The 19,991-nt window shown below is 40.5% G+C and overlaps 1 protein-coding gene across 1 annotated transcript in view; it reads left to right on the top strand.

Annotated features, from left to right (window-relative positions):
- Nucleotides 1–17,896, top strand: part of LOC109481311 (fibroblast growth factor receptor 4-like) — a 79,646-nt gene extending 61,750 nt beyond the window's left edge. Inside the window, exons 2-23 of the mRNA XM_019783843.1 lie at nucleotides 3,098–3,159; nucleotides 3,558–3,758; nucleotides 4,196–4,403; nucleotides 5,188–5,417; nucleotides 6,984–7,128; nucleotides 7,761–7,885; nucleotides 8,488–8,745; nucleotides 9,173–9,315; nucleotides 9,889–9,995; nucleotides 10,132–10,135; nucleotides 10,241–10,394; nucleotides 11,019–11,134; nucleotides 11,609–11,671; nucleotides 11,971–12,027; nucleotides 12,323–12,503; nucleotides 12,807–12,917; nucleotides 13,364–13,551; nucleotides 14,003–14,131; nucleotides 14,444–14,555; nucleotides 14,939–15,035; nucleotides 15,480–15,579; nucleotides 17,419–17,896. Coding sequence (XP_019639402.1) covers nucleotides 3,098–3,159; nucleotides 3,558–3,758; nucleotides 4,196–4,403; nucleotides 5,188–5,417; nucleotides 6,984–7,128; nucleotides 7,761–7,885; nucleotides 8,488–8,745; nucleotides 9,173–9,315; nucleotides 9,889–9,995; nucleotides 10,132–10,135; nucleotides 10,241–10,394; nucleotides 11,019–11,134; nucleotides 11,609–11,671; nucleotides 11,971–12,027; nucleotides 12,323–12,503; nucleotides 12,807–12,917; nucleotides 13,364–13,551; nucleotides 14,003–14,131; nucleotides 14,444–14,555; nucleotides 14,939–15,035; nucleotides 15,480–15,579; nucleotides 17,419–17,499 — 2,872 coding nt within the window. The 3' untranslated portion in view covers nucleotides 17,500–17,896. The remainder of the gene's footprint in view (nucleotides 1–3,097; nucleotides 3,160–3,557; nucleotides 3,759–4,195; nucleotides 4,404–5,187; nucleotides 5,418–6,983; nucleotides 7,129–7,760; nucleotides 7,886–8,487; nucleotides 8,746–9,172; nucleotides 9,316–9,888; nucleotides 9,996–10,131; nucleotides 10,136–10,240; nucleotides 10,395–11,018; nucleotides 11,135–11,608; nucleotides 11,672–11,970; nucleotides 12,028–12,322; nucleotides 12,504–12,806; nucleotides 12,918–13,363; nucleotides 13,552–14,002; nucleotides 14,132–14,443; nucleotides 14,556–14,938; nucleotides 15,036–15,479; nucleotides 15,580–17,418) is intronic.
- The last annotated feature ends 2,095 nt before the right edge of the window (nucleotides 17,897–19,991 follow it).

Genomic DNA, 19,991 nt, shown 5'->3' with positions numbered 1-19,991 from the left:
CAGAGCTCTATTTTGTTCCATTCTGTTCTTTTCTAGTCTATTTTGTCCAGACCTCAGGAGCACCAAGTTGGCAGTGCTGCAATTTATCTTTCTGTTTTCTTTCACCAAAGTAGCTCAGTAGCTCTGATCACTGATTTACAGAAAGGCCAACTTTTCAACGTGTGATATGCCACAGTATCGACTTACTGTAAATACTTCCCCTCAGACTGCATTTGTGTTGATGTTCCAATCTAGAGCTACATTTTCAAATAAAAAAGAACCAAGAAAATTGACATAATTACAATCAAACTTTTCGCTTGTGTTACAAGCAAAGTACAGACTCAAAAATAGCTCAGACTGTTTTTATGTTGATTTTGAAATCTAGCACTATATTTTTAAATCCAAATTAAAGAACCAAGTCATTGACTTGTTCTGGCCTGATGACGAGGTGTGTAGGAGGAAGAACCAGGCATGAGACAGGTGTGAGGGAGGTTCCTTCAGGTATGTACCTACCTGGGGAGAATCATTATACAGAGGCAAAACAGCTAGCCTGGCCACAAGGGGAGGAAGAAAACAACTTTCGTTGATGTACATGCATAAATATGCATGTACAAGTGCATGTACAAGTCATAGGAGCTGTCAGTAAAAGACACATGGAGTAAAGTTGCTGACAACTTGCAGTATTGGTGGCTCCGTGGTACAGTTCCTAACCAACTGCATGTGACTAACTTACTTAGTAGAGACACAAAACAGACAGTCTGTCAGCAAGGAATACCACATCAGTGTCCAATCCAAGTATGTGTACATGCAGGCTAGTACATGTTCATGTAAGAGCAGGGCAAGTAAAATTGCTGACAACTTGTAATAGTAGCTAGAACCCTCAGCTATTTCCTGTCTGCTGTCTGTGACTCTAAAGTCAGACACTGGGGAAATCACCTTGTAGTACTATGTGTCCAAGTACATGTACAAGTCCAAGTTCATGTAGGTTACTAGTAATAGAGTGTCATGATCATGATCAGTACATCCTGGCTACTGAATGCATGGGAGGACTGGTAGAACAAGTCAGCTGGCTTGATAAGAGCTTGTTACACTTTACTCTGTAGGTAAATTCTAATTAATGGGTGATGAATCTTTCCACACAAATGGTTCTACTAACATTATTTAAGCTTACAAAGTCTACATACACATAGCTATAGCATAATAGGAAATTCTTTGTGTTGGTAAAATCATTGAACTTTTTAAATTTTTCCATCACAAAGTTTAGATCTACATGTAGACTTAAAGGGACAGTGACTTGGAAATTGGGGTGGCAGTAAGTCTTGTATCGAAAATATCAGTTCAACAGAGTTTCTGGTAAACGGCCTGGTAAACGCTATAATTGTCCTTTTTACTTAGCATCTATCATTTAGCTAGATTTGGTCTCTTGGTGCTCAGTTTCACTTGCAAGTTCAAGGTCTAAATCCTAGGAAACACCTTCTGTATCCCCCCATGTCCCTGGAGTGTTCTATCTCCAGGTCTGCCCACGCAGTTTTACAAGGCTGTACCAGGGAGTGGGAGGTACAAAATCCCCTTTTGCTGCAACACAGGAAGGTCTGCTGCCCACAGGCACCGTATAGATGCTACTTCTGTGGTCTTATGGTGCAGTCCCAAGTTTAAATCTAGCCTTCAGGCTATGATATACAGTACTGGTATTTCCCCAGAACTATGGTAGAGTGGAACTCGTTGCCACCAAGCACAGTTGGGGCATCATCACTAGAAAGCTTTAAGCAACTCCTGCAATCAAATGTGCAAAGACTGAGTGTAACAAGTGGTTCGGTGTGATATACAATGTGCTGCCACCGCGCCACGTGCCTGCGACGCTGGTGTGTTACACCGAAGGATGGTTTAACTAATACCGGCTATACAGATACAGATACCTTGGCACACAAAGTATAAAATATGCATATTCTGTGTCAGATTTAAGTTTCCCTCCAAAATACCATGCCAACCATGTAGATGACTTACCTTGGCCATATTCCAACTTACTATTGTTACGGTTCAGCCATTATATTCCATTCTGCTGAAGAACCAATTTCATCTGTCAATACCAAAGCTTTTTGTCTGGTTTAGATTGGTACAATATCAGGTTTGCTAAAAATAAATAAGCCATCCATCACTTCCAAATTTAAAATCAATACACTGTCACAGATGATAAGAGGAAAGGCAATAAAGTTTGGTTAGTATGGCATGTCGGCAGAACGTACTGTTCCTGTGTGAAAGCCTGATTTTTTATGGTTTTCATTAAATGTTTGCATCAGAATTTTGCCTGTTGCAGATATATTTTCCTACATAACTTTTGGAAACTGTAGACAGGTTTTAATTTTAATTTGTGGTTATAAAATAATTCCATAGTACAGTACTATAAGTCTTACATTAGACTGTGTCACTGGTTTTCATCATTTAAGACAACCGCCCACAAGTTTAGGGGTGATCTTGAAGTTGGCCCTTTACATGGTACTTGGCTTTTTGTCAAGTAGGCGTCTCACACAGAAACAAGAGTTGGCAGTTGTTTGTTATTTCAGAGGAGAGTGCAAAGTAGCCTTGAGCTCTCTTGATGAAGTTTACTGTCAGAACATTACAATGTCATGTACAGTGCGACAGCTCCCCCTAGTGAGCAGTAAGGGAACAGCAGTGTGAGCCTTTGCCTTTGAGAAATGACCTAAAAAGAACCAGTACAATAATGAAGAATACTTCACTGTGTGAAGTACATGTAATAAAAAAGAAAGAAAAACACTTAACCCCCTGCTTACCAATATATTTGCCTCTGTCTGTCCTGTACAGGGAGTACACAGGAGCCAGTTTTTGGATGAAGAGCCATCTTATAGTCTCTTGCAAACCTTAAGAAATAATATTCATTGAACAAAACATGATATTTATCATTTTTCTTGTCTATATTTTACAGGGAGTACACAGGAGCCTATCAGCTCTACAACAGTTGTACTAGCGGGCTACCCAGCAGTCCTGTCTTGCGGGTACAGCTCAGAACAGCCCCCTAGTGGTCAGTGAGGAAACTGCAGTGTTGGTCTTGCCTTTCCATGGGTCTCTTATGCTTATCATTTTTCTTCTTTCTCCTGTACAGGAAGCCGATCAGCTCTACCACAGTTGTGCTGGTGGCACTGGGTTACCCAGCTGTGCTATCCTGTGGGTATAGCTCAGATCAGCCACAAATAAACTCAAGAAGAACCAGTACGATAACAATTTTTCTTGTCTGTATTTTACAGGGAGTACACAGGAGCCGATCAGCTCTACCACAGTTGTCCTAGCGGGCTACCCAGCAGTCCTGTCTTGCGGGTACAGCTCATAACAGCCCCCTAGTGGGCAGTGAGGGAACTGCAGTGTTGGTCTTGCCTTTCCATGGGTCTCTTATGCTTATCATTTTTCTTCTTTCTCCTGTACAGGAAGCCGATCAGCTCTACCACAGTTGTGCTGGTGGCACTGGGTTACCCAGCTGTGCTATCCTGTGGGTATAGCTCAGATCAGCCACAAATAAACTCAAGAAGAACCAGTATATAACAATTTTTCTTGTCTGTCCTGTACAGGGAGTACACAGGAGCCGATCAGCTCGACCACAGTTGTCCTAGCGGGCTACCCAGCTGTGCTATCCTGTGGGTACAGCTCAGAGCAGCCGCCTGACTCTGTGGACTGGTACCGTCTAGAGGGGCTCGATGCTGAGCAGGAGAGAACTCACCTTCTGTATCACGATAGCAACAGTGGAACGTTCGCATTCGGCAACTACTCAGGTAAGTACACCTTACAACCATCTTACAACCATCTTACAACCATCATACAATCTTACAACCATTTTGCAAACATCTTAAGTTACGAAGGGCTGGATCAATGCAGAGCAGGAGAGAACACATCTTCTGTATCATGATAGCAACAGTGGAACGTTCGCTTTTTGCAATTACTCAGGTCATTTCCTTTGTTCTCAGATATTTTAAGGCAAAAAAATAGGATGCGGAGATCATAAAAATAAAAGCTAGTGCACTAAGACATCTCCCCATGCAGGCTTTCTTTTATGATGTATTTCTAGCAAATTTAATTAACTGTTAATGACCCGCCCCGAGGTGAATATGGTGTGATAAAGCCTTGTCAGTTGCTATAACCACCAAATAAAGCCACTGAGTGAGCGCAGTGAACGAGATGGCTTTATGAGGTTTTTTATTTCATATTACAGACAGAGCAGAAGTAGTAGAACCTGCCAACCTGAAACTACAGCCTGTGTACATGTCAGATAATGGAGACTATGAGTGTGAGGTCCCTACAACGGCAGATTACGATACGTTCCTGTCCAAAGTACGGCTGCAGGTTTTGGAAGCGCCGGACGGACCCAGGATTACTGGTTACTCACCTCCACTGTTTGCAGGGCAGACGCTGCATCTACGGTGAGGTTAACATGTTACTTCAATAATATTGTGTTTAAGATATACCAATACATGTATGTCTACATGACTCAGCATCAGTGTGCAAGCATGTCTAACCCTCGGTTACGGGGAACAGTCAACAGATGATACACCGAGTGAGTGAGTGAGTGAGTGAGTGAGTGAGTGAGTGAGTGAGTGAGTGAGTGAGTGAGTGAGTGAGCGAGTGAGTGAGGCTGCAGGTTTTGGAAGCCCCAGATGAACCCAGGATTACTGGATACTCACCTCCACTCTTTTCCGGGCAGACGCTGCATCCACGGTGAGGCAAAAATGTTACTACTTCTGTGTAAAGTCTTGTAATATGTCTATGTAGTGTATGTACTGTATTCTGGTTCACTTGAGGTCCAGACCAATCCACTGGTCAGATTGCCCAAAGGCCGGAAAGAGATTTTTGGTTATTACTGAGCGCTGGAAATTAGGGTGGTCAAAAGGTGGACAACAGTAGACATTCCCAGTTCCAGATAAAAGGCAGCAGATCCTATCTGAACCTTCTGACTTCTCAAAGAATGTATCTAAACATGCAGTATATAATCATATACTATGTTTTTGGACTCATCTAAACTTCTGCATATCTGTTACCAGCTGATATGTTACGATAAAAAGGATAAAGACAGTTGGGCTAAGTGTTTGTATTTTTGGGGGGCGAAGTCCAGAATTAAAATGTTTTTCTGTAACTAATATATTGAAGCTTGTTGTACATATTAAACACTATTGAAAGATGTGTGATGTTTCCAATTTCCTGTTGCAGATGTGAGTCGCAGATCGTGGGTGACGTCCGGCCCACCCTGGTGTGGTACAACGGCTCGCGGGAGCTGTCGCGCATCGACCCCTCCGTCTGGCAGCCCGAGACGGAGACCGCCGTGCTGAACTACGTTCTGGACGTGTCCAAGTACGACAACGCGAAGGCCTACAGGTGTCAGGCGCTGTACCGGGGACCTGTGGGAGTCAGGGAGCAGAAAATCACACTTGACATCAGATGTGAGTCTGAGTAGAACAGAACAGAACAAAATAGAACAGAATAGAACAGAATGGAACAAGCTAAAACAAAACAAAACAGAACAAAACAAAATAGAACAGGACAAAACAAAATACAACAGAACAGAACATAATAGAACAGAACGAAACAAAATAGAACAGAACAAAATAGAACAGAATAGAACAGAATGGAACAAGCTAAAACAAAACAAAACAGAACAAAACAAAATAGAACAGGACAAAACAAAATACAACAGAACAGAACATAATAGAACAGAACGAAACAAAATAGAACAGAACAAAATAGAACAGAGCGGAACAAAATTGACTAGAACGTCACAGAACTAGATAGAACAGAATAAAATAGTTTACAACTGAACAGAACAAAATAGACTAGAGTATTAGTCACTAAGTCTTGATGTGTTTTTTATTATGGGTTCACCACACCACGAAGTGGTGGTGAACCCATATTGCTTTTTCTGATGTTTCTTCTCCTCCTTCTCCTTCTTCTCCTGCCATTTTTAAATGGATTCAGCTTCTTCATTTTAGGGCCTAAGGTCCTGAAATTTGGTATGGAGGTACAGTGGGCAAATACCCCTAGGCGTTTTTTAAATTATTGTGATACAGGCTTTTAGAATGGTTTTATTTGAGTTTTTTGGCTGTGTTATAGCAAATGTATTACTGTGTTAGTGTGCCTTGTTTACCACGTTTGGGCATGAATCATCACAATGGAATGCAGGGCATCAACCAATAGGCATGCAGCTTTCCTCTATTCTTCTTGCTGATTGGCTGTTGGGATTTAACTTGATTAACAGACTGCACAGAGCATTTCCACCTGCACAGAGCATTTCTTGCTGATTGGCTGTTGGGATTTAACTTGATTAACACCTGCACAGAGCATTTCCATACTGACAGTATGTCTGTATTCAAGTGTTTTGGTAGGGATTTCAAGCTTTCCTGCTCCAGCATTGGAATGCGGGGCATGGACGTTTTTTTATTATTTTGAAAATCAACAGTTTGCATTATGCAATTAAAAATCCTAACCAATAAAGTAGGGAATAGCTATCCAACTGTTGTTTTAGTTGTATTTTACTTCATATTATAGTTATATCAATGTAAATCATTGTTTTCCCTTGTGTTTCTCATTCTTTCCCTGCCATGTCGTAAAATGTGGTGAACCCATCGCTGTATTTGCTCCAAAGCAAATATTGGCCTTTCTAGTTTTGTATGCTGTATTTTTGCAGATGCCCCCACCACGGATATTCAGACACCCTTGGGCAAAGTAGTACGGGAGGGAGATGACGTGCTACTGAGGTGTTCTGTAGACATGTCACTCACTCACTCACTCACTATCCATGTGTACGGGACCTTTTTCTTTAAATTTATAATTGAGTATATTTATCATTGCTGTATTTTTGCAGATGCCCCCACCACGGATATTGAGACCCGCCTTGGGCAAAGTTGTACGGGAGGGAGATGACGTGCTACTGAGGTGTTCTGTAGACATATACGGGACATTTATCTTTAAATTTATGATTGAGTATATGTATCATTGCTGTATTTTTGCAGATGCCCCCACCACGGATATTGAGACCCCTTTGGGCAAAGTAGTGCGGGAGGGGGATGACGTACTACTGAGGTGTGCGGTGGACAGCAACCCTCCGTCTACAGTCAGCTGGGACAGACTGGAGGGAGACATGCCCGCTAACTACAAGTATGCCAGCCTCTCTTTCTTACAAAATCAGTATTAAGTTAAACCTTATGTTAAAAAGAGTGAAATTTCTGGTCATTGGTTTCATTTTCCACTCTGCCCACAAAAGTGAGCCTTTCCTGGTCTTGATTTTTTTAAGCAACCTGCAGAAAGGCCACCTGTTCAAGGGTACCATTTCTTTGGCAGGCTTGACGGACAGATTTTTCTTATGAACCTTTGTTGTACCCCAGTCTCAATCACTGACGAAAAGTAGTGGATGCTACAGCAGGGCTCGAAATTCATTTTTGGGAATTTGTCCACAGGTGCACCCAACCTAAAAAGTTGGGTGCACAAAATTTGTGTGCACCATATAAGATAAAATGACTTACTGATAATCAAACACGACTAAAAAATTGAACATGACTATGACAATGATTTTATTGTTTTTCTCACACTTAGAATTAAGAATATACTCCTGTACATTAACATCTTTACATATTGGGTGCACAGCTCCAAATTTGGGTGCACTAAGGTGCACATGCACCCAGTATTTCCAGCCCTGTACAGTAACTTTAAACATCCAGCAGTTTAATAAATGTTGCTTGAGTAACGATTTTTGAACCTTCATAAATGCATTATTGTCCTCCTTGCCACAGCCTGTTCGAAGATGGTCGCCTGTTAAGAATAGTTAAAATTACAAGGAACTTCCACGGGACGTACCAGTGCAAGGCAGAGAACGACCTCGGTGTCAGCACAACTTCTGTCGAGCTGAACATCCTATGTAAGTCTGCTGCATCTTTGTTGCCTTTAAAATCCTGCTTAAGAACTATCTTTGCAATGTATTTGTTTGCTGTTTCACCACCAAAGGAGTTTATGATTTATTATGTGTATGTGTGGGACATGTCTGTGGTGTTGTGTGGCATAGTGAATAGAGCGTTCGGCGCTCAAACAAACCCGGGTCGGAGCACGGGCATGTCCGAACATGCACACCAACGTTGTGCCCTTGGGAAAGGCACTTAACACGTATCCCCCCTCTCCAACTCTCCAACGGCAGTTGTCTTCAGCTGGCGGACGAGAGCAGCGCCAGGCGGGCTGGCGTGGTCAAGGCGGACCTTGAGCGTAACCAAGTCATCCGGCAGCTCGCTGCAAGCATCCCAAACGGAACCAGCACGTCTCCCTTGATATTGTGCCGCTGGAGATGACTTCATCCCCTTTACCCACACTGCTTAGCAATGTCATAAATGCACACAGACACATAAAAAAATCATCAACTAAGTTTGGTGGTGAAACAGCAAACAGATACATGCATTATTATATTAGACTAGCTCTATTCAAATATCTATCATGCCATAGCTCAAAGCTTTGTTTCTCCTCTTTTTCCAGATGCCCCTTCAATAGCCAGACAAGTCTTGGACACAGCTGAGGCTCTGGTCGGAGAAAACTTCACCCGCGCTTGCATAACCGACGGCAACCCGCCCCCCACAGTGCGTTGGAGTCGGGAAGGCTCGGAGGAGATTTTGGACGACCCACTGTATTTCTCCAGCGTCAACTTTACAGATGACGGGTCCTACATCTGTACGGCAAGGTCGGAGGTCAAGTACTTCCCGGAGTCAACCGCCAAGTTCAGGCTGGATGTCAAAGGTATCAACTTAGAAAGTTGCAAGTGTGAAAACTTGAAAGTTTACCTGCGTTGAAAGTTACAGCTCAACTTTCCTTGTTAAGTTTTATACACAATGAAACACCTTGTATGGCAGTATGCAGAATCTTAATTGACTAAAGAAAGGTCATATACATTGTACAAAGTAGAAAAGTTGTCTATATCATACCTGTAGGATATATTCTTATGCAAAATAAAAAGATGCCTTCGAAAAGAAGTTTTTGAAAAATGACCATAAGAATTGGCGTGCCACCAAGTCTTTTATTTCTGTATTCGAAAAGTGCAGGAAAATGGCCCTGACTGGTTTTTCTGGATTGAGATTCATTTTCCTTTTTCCCTTCTGCTTTAAGATATAAAATTAGACATAGTATGACGTAGTAGTACAACAGACCATCTCTACCCCCCTCCCAGGCCCTCCACAGATTGTGAAACAGAACACCATCTTCTCAGCGAAGGAGAACGGCAGCGTGACCTTGGAGTGTGAGGTGGAGTCAGACCCTCCTGCCACCAGAGTCGCCTGGAAGTGGGAGAGCAACTCCATCGAGAGCGGAACGGTTCGTGCTTCAGTGCTTTTGTCTTCACTTACTGGCATATCAATCAATAGTTTGTGCTTATGAACCTGCTTTCCCCTCTGGTCTCTCAGTCACTGACAAAAGCTAGTGGATACTAGCTGAAACGTCTGACCGTTTCCAAAATCATATCCAGTTGCTTGAGTAACTGCTGTTTGGCATTGTGCTTTCAATTAGTTCTTTGTCGACAGTCAAACCTGCCCTAGAAGACCACTCGGGACAGAGGAGAAGTGGTCCTCTTGGACAGGTGGTCTTATGGGGCAGGTTGCTTAATGCTAGTTCCAATGGAAAAAAAACAAACATTTGGGATCAGGAAAAGGGGATTGTTTGGGCAGGTTTGACTGTACTTTAAAATCTAAGACCTGCACTACTAGAGTTATTTTTAATGACTTTTTTATGACATCTTCACAGCAAAATTTCAAATTGCTTTCTAAAACAATGTACAAGTACTGCCAATTCTTCTGCCAGGCTAACCACAAACACCAGATCATTTTGCCCTCCTCACCACAAAATTAAGGCCTCACAAAATCATCCTGCTGTAATGTATTTTGTATCTAGGTTGGGCGTTACTCAGTGAGACAGAAGGAGACCCCCACCAGTATCCTGAGCACCCTCACCATCAAGTCTGTCCAGGCTTCGGACTTCCGCAGTTACCAGTGTCTTATGTAGAGAAATTGGCCAAATACAGAGCTAAGTAAGACTAAGAGAGGCAAACTGTACTCTCTAGCAGACCAACTCCCCTGACATGTTATCTCTCTCTATTTGGCCAAATTCTACTCTCTTTCCAGCCGCCTCCCGAAGCCTGGTAGAGATTAAGAAATAACGCCATTCATGTGATCTGCCCGTAGGTTGCGTGTTACTCTGTGAAATAGAAGGAGAACTAACCCAGTAATGTGTTCCCTTTGTATAGGTTGGGCGATACTCTGTGAGACAGAAGGAAACCCCCACCAGTATCCTCAGCACCCTTACCATCAAGTCAGTCCAGGCGTCAGACTTCCGCAGTTACCAGTGTCTGGCCGTCAACGTTCACGGGGAGGAGACACAGGTCATCGTGCTGGAGAGGGGTAGAGATACATCATCAATTCATCAATCAATCAATCAATCAATCAATATACCAATACATCCATCAATACATCATCAAAACATAATACATTCATCAATACATCAATACACTGACCAATACATCAATACATTCAATACATCATCAATACATTAATACATTAATACATTCATTAATACATCAATACATTCACCAACACATCAATTCATTCATCAATACATCATCAATACATCAATCAATTGATCATCAATACATCATCAATACATCAATCAATTGATCAATTAATTATATTCATGGCTATGATCATGCATGGCAAAGAGACAAAAAGGTCATCTTAATGGAGAGGAATAGGAATTGATAATCTATAGATATATCAATTATCAATCAATATATTGATTGAAGATATTCATGTAGTTGTATGAAGTCAGTTACACAGCCAGTGACCTTCATACACGCTAGATGTACTGTGGAGTTATGAGAACAAACCATAAAATGCTGAAAAATACTTTCAAACAAATACACTGAAAACAAAACCTCAACACACAGGTAATAAGAAATCTAACAATCATAATTATCAAATGCAATTATTACTGATTGTTAATTGATGTCTGTAATATATTTTTTCCAGCCACGGCCCCCCCACCCCAGCCCATCCCCCTGGTAGCCATCATCCTCCCCGTGATCCTCGTGTTTATCATGGTCATTCTGGGCCTTCTATACTACTTACGCAAGTACTGGCAAAGGGTGAGTGCTGTTTGTTTGTTTGTTTGTTTGTTTGAGCCTTTCTTTATTCATAAATCTGAAGTCTTTTTTTTGTTTGTTTGTTTCGCAAAACCGGTAAACCGCCTTTAGGCTTAACACACCAGTTTTGTACATGTAAGTACAAGCTGCGTAAGACTGGACTGAAAGTTTGAACCACTCACACCAGGAAGGTCCCCTACTCTTTTCGATAAGTGTGGTGGGTTCTTTAACGTGCATGGGGTGTGTGGCTCTCCCAAACACGGGACCTCCATTTAACCTCCTATCCGAGGGACGTCCCTAACCGAAGCTAGGTACTCAATTCCACCTGAGTGAAGTGAGGAAAGACATGTAAAGTGCCTTTCCCTAGGGCACAAGATCATTGACATGAGTAGGATTTGAACCCGGGAACTCTTGGTTCCGAGCCGAAGGTGCTACTGCTACGCCACACGATCTGACTTCTCTCTGTTCCCTCTACAGAAACTGCCCTGGACTCCCAAGTACCTGAAGAACAAGGATATGGAGATGAGGGCCATTGAAGATGTAAGTTCCTGCCACCCTCCTCTCTCTCTAAAATATCATGTTGAAGGCCTTGTGTACTTTTTAGCTAAAGTAAACAAGTGCTTTTCCTTTGAAAAATGTTCCACCACGAGTTCCACCATGCTAGTTTTCTACAACAGGATGAACTCAAGACATTGTTAGTTGTTACAAGATGATTTAGTGTCTTATTTTATTATTGTTGATTTTTTTTAAAACTTTATTGTTGTTCATAAAGTACAAGTACACAAGTTATTATTGTTGATATAAGTTATATGTAGTGTTATCTTTTGTGTTGTATACAGGACTACCTTCCCCCTATAGCTCAAGATTCGGCTTCCCCCATGCCACTTCTACCAGGGGTGAGTACGTGTACTGGATACTTAAATTCTTGTGCTTAAAGAGGGAAACAGATAGACACTAGATTTACTTTCGTGAAGGTAATCTATGCATTTTTGATTGACTTGAAATTTAGGATTTATAAATGGGAGACCACCCTTACATGTTCCTAGCATTGTGAAGTTTCTTTTGTGACAGAGAGTTTGACTGGGATTTCTGCTACATCCACTTTGACTTAGCATGAAATCTGTGTTGTTCCTGGCTGATGCCATAAAGTTTAATATGATTTAAGTTTAAACTATTCATTCATAACTTCAGGATGACCCCACCAACTACTACATGGAGCCAGACCTGATCCGAGATCTGGAGTTTCCACGGGACAAACTCTCGCTGGAGCGTGTTCTCGGGCGCGGGAACTTCGGGCAGGTCATCAAGGCGAAGGCTCAGGGGGTGGGAGGTGCCGATAAACCTATGACTGTCGCTGTCAAAACTACCAAAGGTGGGCTGTTTTATGTGTTGTATTTTGTATTGATTAAACCACCGAGTGAGCGTAAATCATTGTACATTTACCTAGACAAGTATACAAGTATCTGGCAAAAGGAAGTGGAAGGAGAAGGATGGGCCCTGCCTTCCAATACTGTGCCCTAGACACAGTGAACTAACAACCCACTTATAATGGGACTACCTTACTTGTACATGTATCATGCTTAAGGCAGTAGGAGCAGTGGGCTGTTGATCCACTGGGTCTAAGGCCGATAAAATCTTTACCTTCCCTCCTGACTTGTTCTATTGTTTGTTACAGATGGGTCGTCAGCTGATGCGAAAGAAGATCTGCTGAAGGAACTGAAGATGATGAAGCTGATCCCACCTCACCCCAACGTTGTCATGCTTATAGGGTACTGTACAAAAACAGGTAAGACCTGACCAATTCATGTCCTTGGTTCACACATATTTAAGAGTACCAGGGAATACATAAAAATAGTACCAGGCCCTGGTTGTGTATATGAAAGGTACGTACAAGGTACATACTGTTCCTACATATGTACCTTGCTTACGTTTTGGTGTCTATGAGACACCTTCTCAGAGCTTCTGACTGGAGTTCTGCTTCTCGCTGCTATATGTACCCGATGTAGGTGGGTTGTTAAATAATATCAAGAAAATCCCAACATCCTATGTACTACCAACCTGATGAAATTATTTTAGATAAAAATACATACCATTACAAAAACATTTTTTAACTAAGCTAGGTATGTTCGATGGGTCACCAAGGGCATGCAATTGTAGGAAGAAAATGGTACATTGTACATGTACTTTGAGGAATGTCGTACAAAAGTCTAACTTCTCTGTCCCTCCTTACAGAGCCCGTGTATGTGATAGTGGAGTACTGTGCCCTCGGAAACCTGCAGAACTTCCTGAGAAAATGCCGCAGCAAGCGAGACTCGACCTACGCAAACATACAGGTCGACGAGAGGTTACTGACCCCTCGTGACCTCGCCTCCTTTATATGGCAGATAGCCAGGGGAATGGCACATGTAGCATCACTCAAGGTTTGTTTGTTTGTTTGTTTGTTTTTTTTTCAACCGAGGATTGAGATGTTTTTCAAAATCAAAAACTCATTCTTTCCTAAAATTATCGTAAAGTGCAACTCACTGTCACCAAGTACAGTATGGGTATTATGTTTACTGAAGGAAAACATATTGTTTTTGCTCTGTTTCTTCTTCCTCTCCTCCAAACGAATAAGGTCAATGACCTGAACCTGACGTCTGGCACCGTGGTAACTAGTCTTGGGTTACATCATGTTGCAATTTTATAGCAGGAGGGATTTAGACTCCTGTCACCATATTATTATATGAATGCATTTGAGTAAGAATTAACAGAGCAGACCATATGCAAAGGTAAGCATCATGCATTTGCTTTGCAAATGTTACCTTTCTAGTTTCTACGTTCTGAATTCTTGTCATATGTCTATAGTAAACAGGTTGGTGTTTTTTTTTCCAGATTGTCCACAGAGATCTGGCCAGTAGAAACGTGTTGATAGACAAAAACAAAGTCTGTAAAATCTCGGACTTTGGTCTGTCCAGAGACGTGTATGATACAGACAACGAGGAGTATGAACAGAAAACACAGGTAGATTGATTTTTTTATTTCCATTATTGTGCTTTTATATGCTGTAACTATCAAATGAATCATTGTTTCAGATAATGCTACATGTACATGTACATTAAGTTGATTTACTGTACAGTATCAATATGTACTAAGTTACTCTCTCTCTCTCACACACGCACACACACACACACACACACACACACACACACACACACACTCACACACACACACACACACACACACACACACGCAAATACCCCAGTAACTGTAATCTATGTATTACTAAATAATACACAAACTAACCCTGTAAAACCATGATATTGTCCTGTCCAGGGCCGGCTGCCCCTGAGATGGATGGCACCAGAGTCCCTGTTCGACCATGTTTACTCCGTCAAGTCAGATGTCTGGTCCTACGGTATCACCATGTGGGAAGTACTGACATTAGGTAAGTATGCTTTAGAAATGCGTAGTACATAAAAAATGTATATTTACCTAATGTTTCGCCCTTTGGAATAGGTAGCAGTGTGGTACATGATTATACAGTTACTGTACATGTTAGGAAATTTGCCTCAGTGGAATTTTATCCACCGCCATCCCCCCAGCTACATGTCTTCCTTGTACACTGAAAGATATAGGATAAATTCTAGATTGTTAAGCCACCTATATGTATGCCGTAATGTTTTGTCATGTCTTGTCAGCAGGGCAAGCCCTTTGTAATAGCCACTGGCTAGTTGGGCTGCCCTGGCTGTGAGGGTTGAACAGTCAAACTGATCAATAATATGTTTAATAATAGGTTTAATAAGATGTTACCTTGACTCTGCTTTGCAGCGTGTACCCCCTACCCCGGCCTGTCGCCCCCTGCCATGATGGAAAGACTCAGGAACGGTTTCAGGATGAGCAAACCTGTGCACTGTAATGATGAAGTGTGAGTAACAAACTCCTTCTTAACCTTAGCATGAAAGTTCATCTGTGTTGGTATACTAAGCTTCATTATGACAACAAGGGCTAAACGTTCTAGCCAACAGTAAGTAAATTGGGACTTACCCCCAATTTTCGACCGACTCCGTCTGCCTTGTTCACGGAATGGACCCTTCTACTGCAGCTTCCGGGACGTGACGTCAGAAACTCGTGATTGCAGCAAAGGGTTGTACGTGTCAGATAACCGGATTTTTGCGAGTCAGGAGTAAAGGAGGCGGTGTACCTTCAGGCCAACCATCCAACACTGAACAGAGACGGGGGGGTTTTGTCTGTCTTTAATCTTACAAATCTCAAAAACCTACAAAATCATGTGTCCTAACTACTTGCTGTGGAATGACTATTGTGGCATCTGTGTACTCGTGCTTACTCTGCACTTTGTGTGCACACACAGTTATGACATCATGAGAAAGTGCTGGGAAGACGACCCAGAGGACAGACCGACCTTCATCGACCTTGTCAGACTGCTGGAGGACGTCATCACCAAGGCTGAGGTCAGTTCTTCCTTATATGGTCGTACTCTCTTCCTTATATGGTCGTACTCTCTCCCTTATATGGGACATACTTTCTTCCATATATGGTCGTACTTTCTTCCATATATGGTCGTACTGTAACAGCAGATTGAAGTTAACCTAGAAACTGGAAAGTTAGATATTACAAATTATACAGTCACTGTACAGCTCTTAAATTTGAGAATGCTTTGAAATCTTTTTGCATAATGGAAAGCCATATATTCTTGTGGATAGCTAAATGTTACACACAAGGTCTTGTATGTTGTCTGTCCATTTGTATGTGTAACGCTTGTTGTGAGATTCATCCATAACATCATGATGTACACCATTTGTTTTGTGTTGGTTGTTATCAAATCATATTGTATGTGTCATTATTAGCAACAGGGTAATTTGGTTTTGCTTATAAAGTACTTTGTGAATGTTAGTTTGCTTTGTTTTTGTTGTTCGTTTGTTATAAAGCATGTGTAAGTGTTCACAGTGCTTTCACTATTTACATTGTAATTCCTTTTAACGTTAAGTACATGTAATGTTTGTTTTACTGTAATTCCACCATCAATAGTTTTCTAAAACTATATATTTGTCTTCTTTTGTTGTTAAGCGTGTGTGATATTACTAATAAACAGTTTATTTGTTTTGTTGTTATGTATTTGTGATCAACAGTTAATTTTTTTTGTTATTAGTAAGATTTGTTTTTGTTGCTGTGGTTAAGTATGTGTAACTTTTAATGTTGTTGTTGCTGTTAGGCATGTGTAGTAAACAGTTTATTTATTTGTTTGTTTGTTTTGTGGCATCACCATGACTAAACCCGTCGTTCCCGTGTGCCCCCCTCCCCACAGGAGTACATCCACCTGCATGAGATTCCTGCCGTCATGTTCGAAATGTCCATATAAACACCAAACCCACAAACCCACAACTAACAAGTAACGTTCACTGTTTATATGGTGCTTTGTTTTTAGGGTTGGACAAGTCCAATTGCCCACTTGCCCAGGGCAAGTAAAAGTACTGTTCGGACAAGTGCAAGTGCCCCTAGACTTGCCCAATTTGGATGCAAAGTATACATGTAGCTACTACAGTGTTTGGAGCAAGCCACCTTATTTCCATTATAAACTCCAAAATAAGATAATTTGCTTGGTGGTAGTAAAAATGCATAGAAATACATTGTATGTATATTTTGGGCAAGTGAAAAGTTAGTTTGGGCAAGTGGAAATGACCTGGGCAAGTGGATTTTTGAAAACTTGTCCAACCCTGGTTTTGCAATTGTGCACTTGTCAATGAAAAGCTTAAGGGGAGGATTTCAATTACTACAATGTAGTAGACTCCACCAGACTCCTTTGAAGGTTGAATAAATAGTAAAAAATTGGCCTAAACAGGAATGTAATTGTCCAGTGGATTTAGTCGGCCATAGAAGGACCCGTTTCCATGAAGGCAAATTGGACCTTCTATGGCCGACTATCTACACTGTTGTTGAATGTTTTCCAGTCATAACAGCCAGTATCTTATGCAAAAAAAAGTTATTAATAAATTTCTCATTACCAACTGTGAAACTTGTATGTAGACTTAACATTGACAAGTGCATAAAGGAGAGAAGGTGCTTGAAAAGCTTGAGTTGAATGTAATTTTTTGCATTGCAAGCTTCTGAATAGAGATTTGCTGTTAAACATGGCTGCTTGTTGTTTAACTTGCAATATTTTTGCCAAGATTTTATATGGTTCTATGTAAAACTTGACAACATCGCCTGAGCATCAGAGTTCAGCATTTTAAGAGGAAAACCTTAACAAATTGTGTTGTTTTGCTAAACGTTAATTTCCTCTGATTTTTCAGGATTTCATTAAAATAGATGAGATTCCCGCTGCCATGTATGACGAATCCAACTCCAAGAAGTCCAAACAGGAAAAGTGCTAGGGCCACCCTGGACACCCCTATTCAAGAATGGACTCTTCCACTTCTGACAGAAACGTGACAGAAATTAGGGGCGTACCACTCTGTATCAGGGGTGTCTGGAAGCAGACTTTCAATGTTTTATGTAGGAGACACCATGATCACACAAGTGTACCTGCAAATTCACTCCTCTAGGAATTTCATATAGTAATAAAATTGCTCTTACAATTAATTGTATCACCAATAAAGACAAAGTACAATGTACTAGTACATGCAAGTTATGTTAATAATGTGCAACTCAAATTAGTGCAAAAAACATTAATTAACATATTCACATTGATTATGTATCAGCCATTAATATTGTTTAACCTTCTTTCTGCCGTGGTACCCTTTTGGAACTGACTTGTCATAGGTTACAGGGTTAGACAGCAGGGAGAAGGTTAACCATACACTACCAAAAATGCCAATCTTGTTTTTCTTCAGAGAAGAAAACTTTTCTTCCACTGAGAAAAGTATTCTTCACCCAAGAAAAAAATCTTGTCCATGAGACAAGAATTTCAAGAAACTGCATTTTAGCATATTTTTCTTGTGGTAAGATTTCTTTTCTTATGTATCTTGAACTAAACACCCTTAGAATATTATTCTTGCAGTAAGAATTTCTAAGTTTTCTAGAAAACCATTCTGTACACAAGAAAAGATTTCTTGAACTAAGATCTAACTCTTCTTGTAGCAAGAAAAATATTCTCCCCACAAGAAAAGATTTCTTGAACTAAGAGCTAACTGTTCTTGTAGCAAGAAAAGCATTCTGCCCACAAGAAGAGATTTCTTGAACTAAGACCTAACTCTTCTTATGGCAAGAAAACCATTCTGTACACAAGAAAAGATTTCTTGAACTAAGAGCTAACTGTTCTTGTAGCAAGAAAACCATTCTCCCCACAAGAAAAGGTTTCTTGAACTATTATCTAACTCTTCTTGCGGCAAGAAAACCATTCTCCATGCAAGGAAATATTTCTTGAACTAAGATCTAACTGTTCTTGTAGTAAGAAAACCATTCTCCCCACAAGAAAAGACTTCTTTAACTAACATCTAACTGTTCTTGTGGCAAGAAAACCATTCTGTACACAAGAAAAGATTTCTTGAACTATGAGCTAACTGTGCTTGCAGCAAGAAAACCATTCTGCCCACAAGAAGAGATTTCTTGAACTAAGAGCTAACTGTTCTTGTAGCAAGAAAATCATTCTGTACACAAGAAAAGATTTCTTGAAATAAGAGCTGACTCTGTTCTTGTAGCAAGAAAACCATTCTGCCCACAAGAAAAGAAATACAATGTATATAGTGCTACAGTACCTAAATATAAAACAGACAATAATGTATAGCAACTAAATGTTATTTTGAAAAAGCATTATTTTGGACAGTATAGAGATGTTTATTATCACATTGATTTTTGTACAATGTATCTAATTAAAAATATAAAATCAGTCCATCAACATTCTTGGAATGCAAACAGTTTAACAGTAACTTTAAAAATATTATACGATGTATAACTAACAAGCCATTATGATTTCAGAATACAGATCGTATCACATTCTGATCAGAAGCATATTCAGCAAAAACTGCAGTTTTCGCAAATAGAATTGACCAAGTCACACCCTTTGGACACCTGAAAAACAACAGGAAAGACCTGTGTTAGTTTGCATGCGAGCACTGAAGGCAACAAGTGAAAAGAGGATGCTAAAATACTATTTTTATTACTTGGAGTAAACAATTTAAAATTATATCATAAAGCACTGTAATAAACTTTACTATACAATACACCAGAGATATATGATTTGACTTTGAAATCAACCCCAATGGCGCTGTAACAATATTTGGGCTATGAAGTCTAAAAACAATGTCAACAGATCTTATAGGTGGGGAGGGGGGCGCGCACTTACCTTCAATCTGTTTGGCTTCATGCTTTTTCTGTTGCAAAGTTGGTTTCTTCAGCAAGCTGACCACGATCACCATTGCTTCACATGTACACAAGGTCCTTTTTGATTTGATTTTGACTTCAAATCTGACATGAGTCAGGAACTGACAAAAATAAGTAACCAGCGCAGCTCCTACATCTGACTTATGTTCAAAACCCCCTAACTGCATTCTGGGATTTGAATCAACCAATCAGGGGTTTAGAAAAGGTCACATGACAAGAAAAACTAGAAAAAAGTTCTTACATCATCTTGAACATTACCAGGCAAAATAAGAATCATCTTTCTTAAACTTTCTGGTATTTTCTTAAATGTCGCTAAGAAAAACAAGAATGGTCTTTCTTAAACTTTCTATGGAAGAAAATCAAGAATGTTTAAGAATATAATACTAGCCATATCTTCAGCCTAATCAAAGATCAATTTTATATGAGACTTTCTTGTTTTTTTCTTATCAGTATTTGTCAAGAAAGATATGAACTTAATTCTTGTATTTTCTTAAATGTTGCCAAGAAAAACAAGAATGATCTTTCTTAAGCTTTCTAGTCAAGA

This window comes from Branchiostoma belcheri, unplaced genomic scaffold (assembly GCF_001625305.1).
Source record: "Branchiostoma belcheri isolate BF01 breed outbred unplaced genomic scaffold, Haploidv18h27 scaffold55, whole genome shotgun sequence".
NCBI lineage: Eukaryota > Metazoa > Chordata > Leptocardii > Amphioxiformes > Branchiostomatidae > Branchiostoma > Branchiostoma belcheri.
Note: the sequence above shows the minus strand (reverse complement) of the source record. Positions and strands in the feature narration are given on the sequence as shown.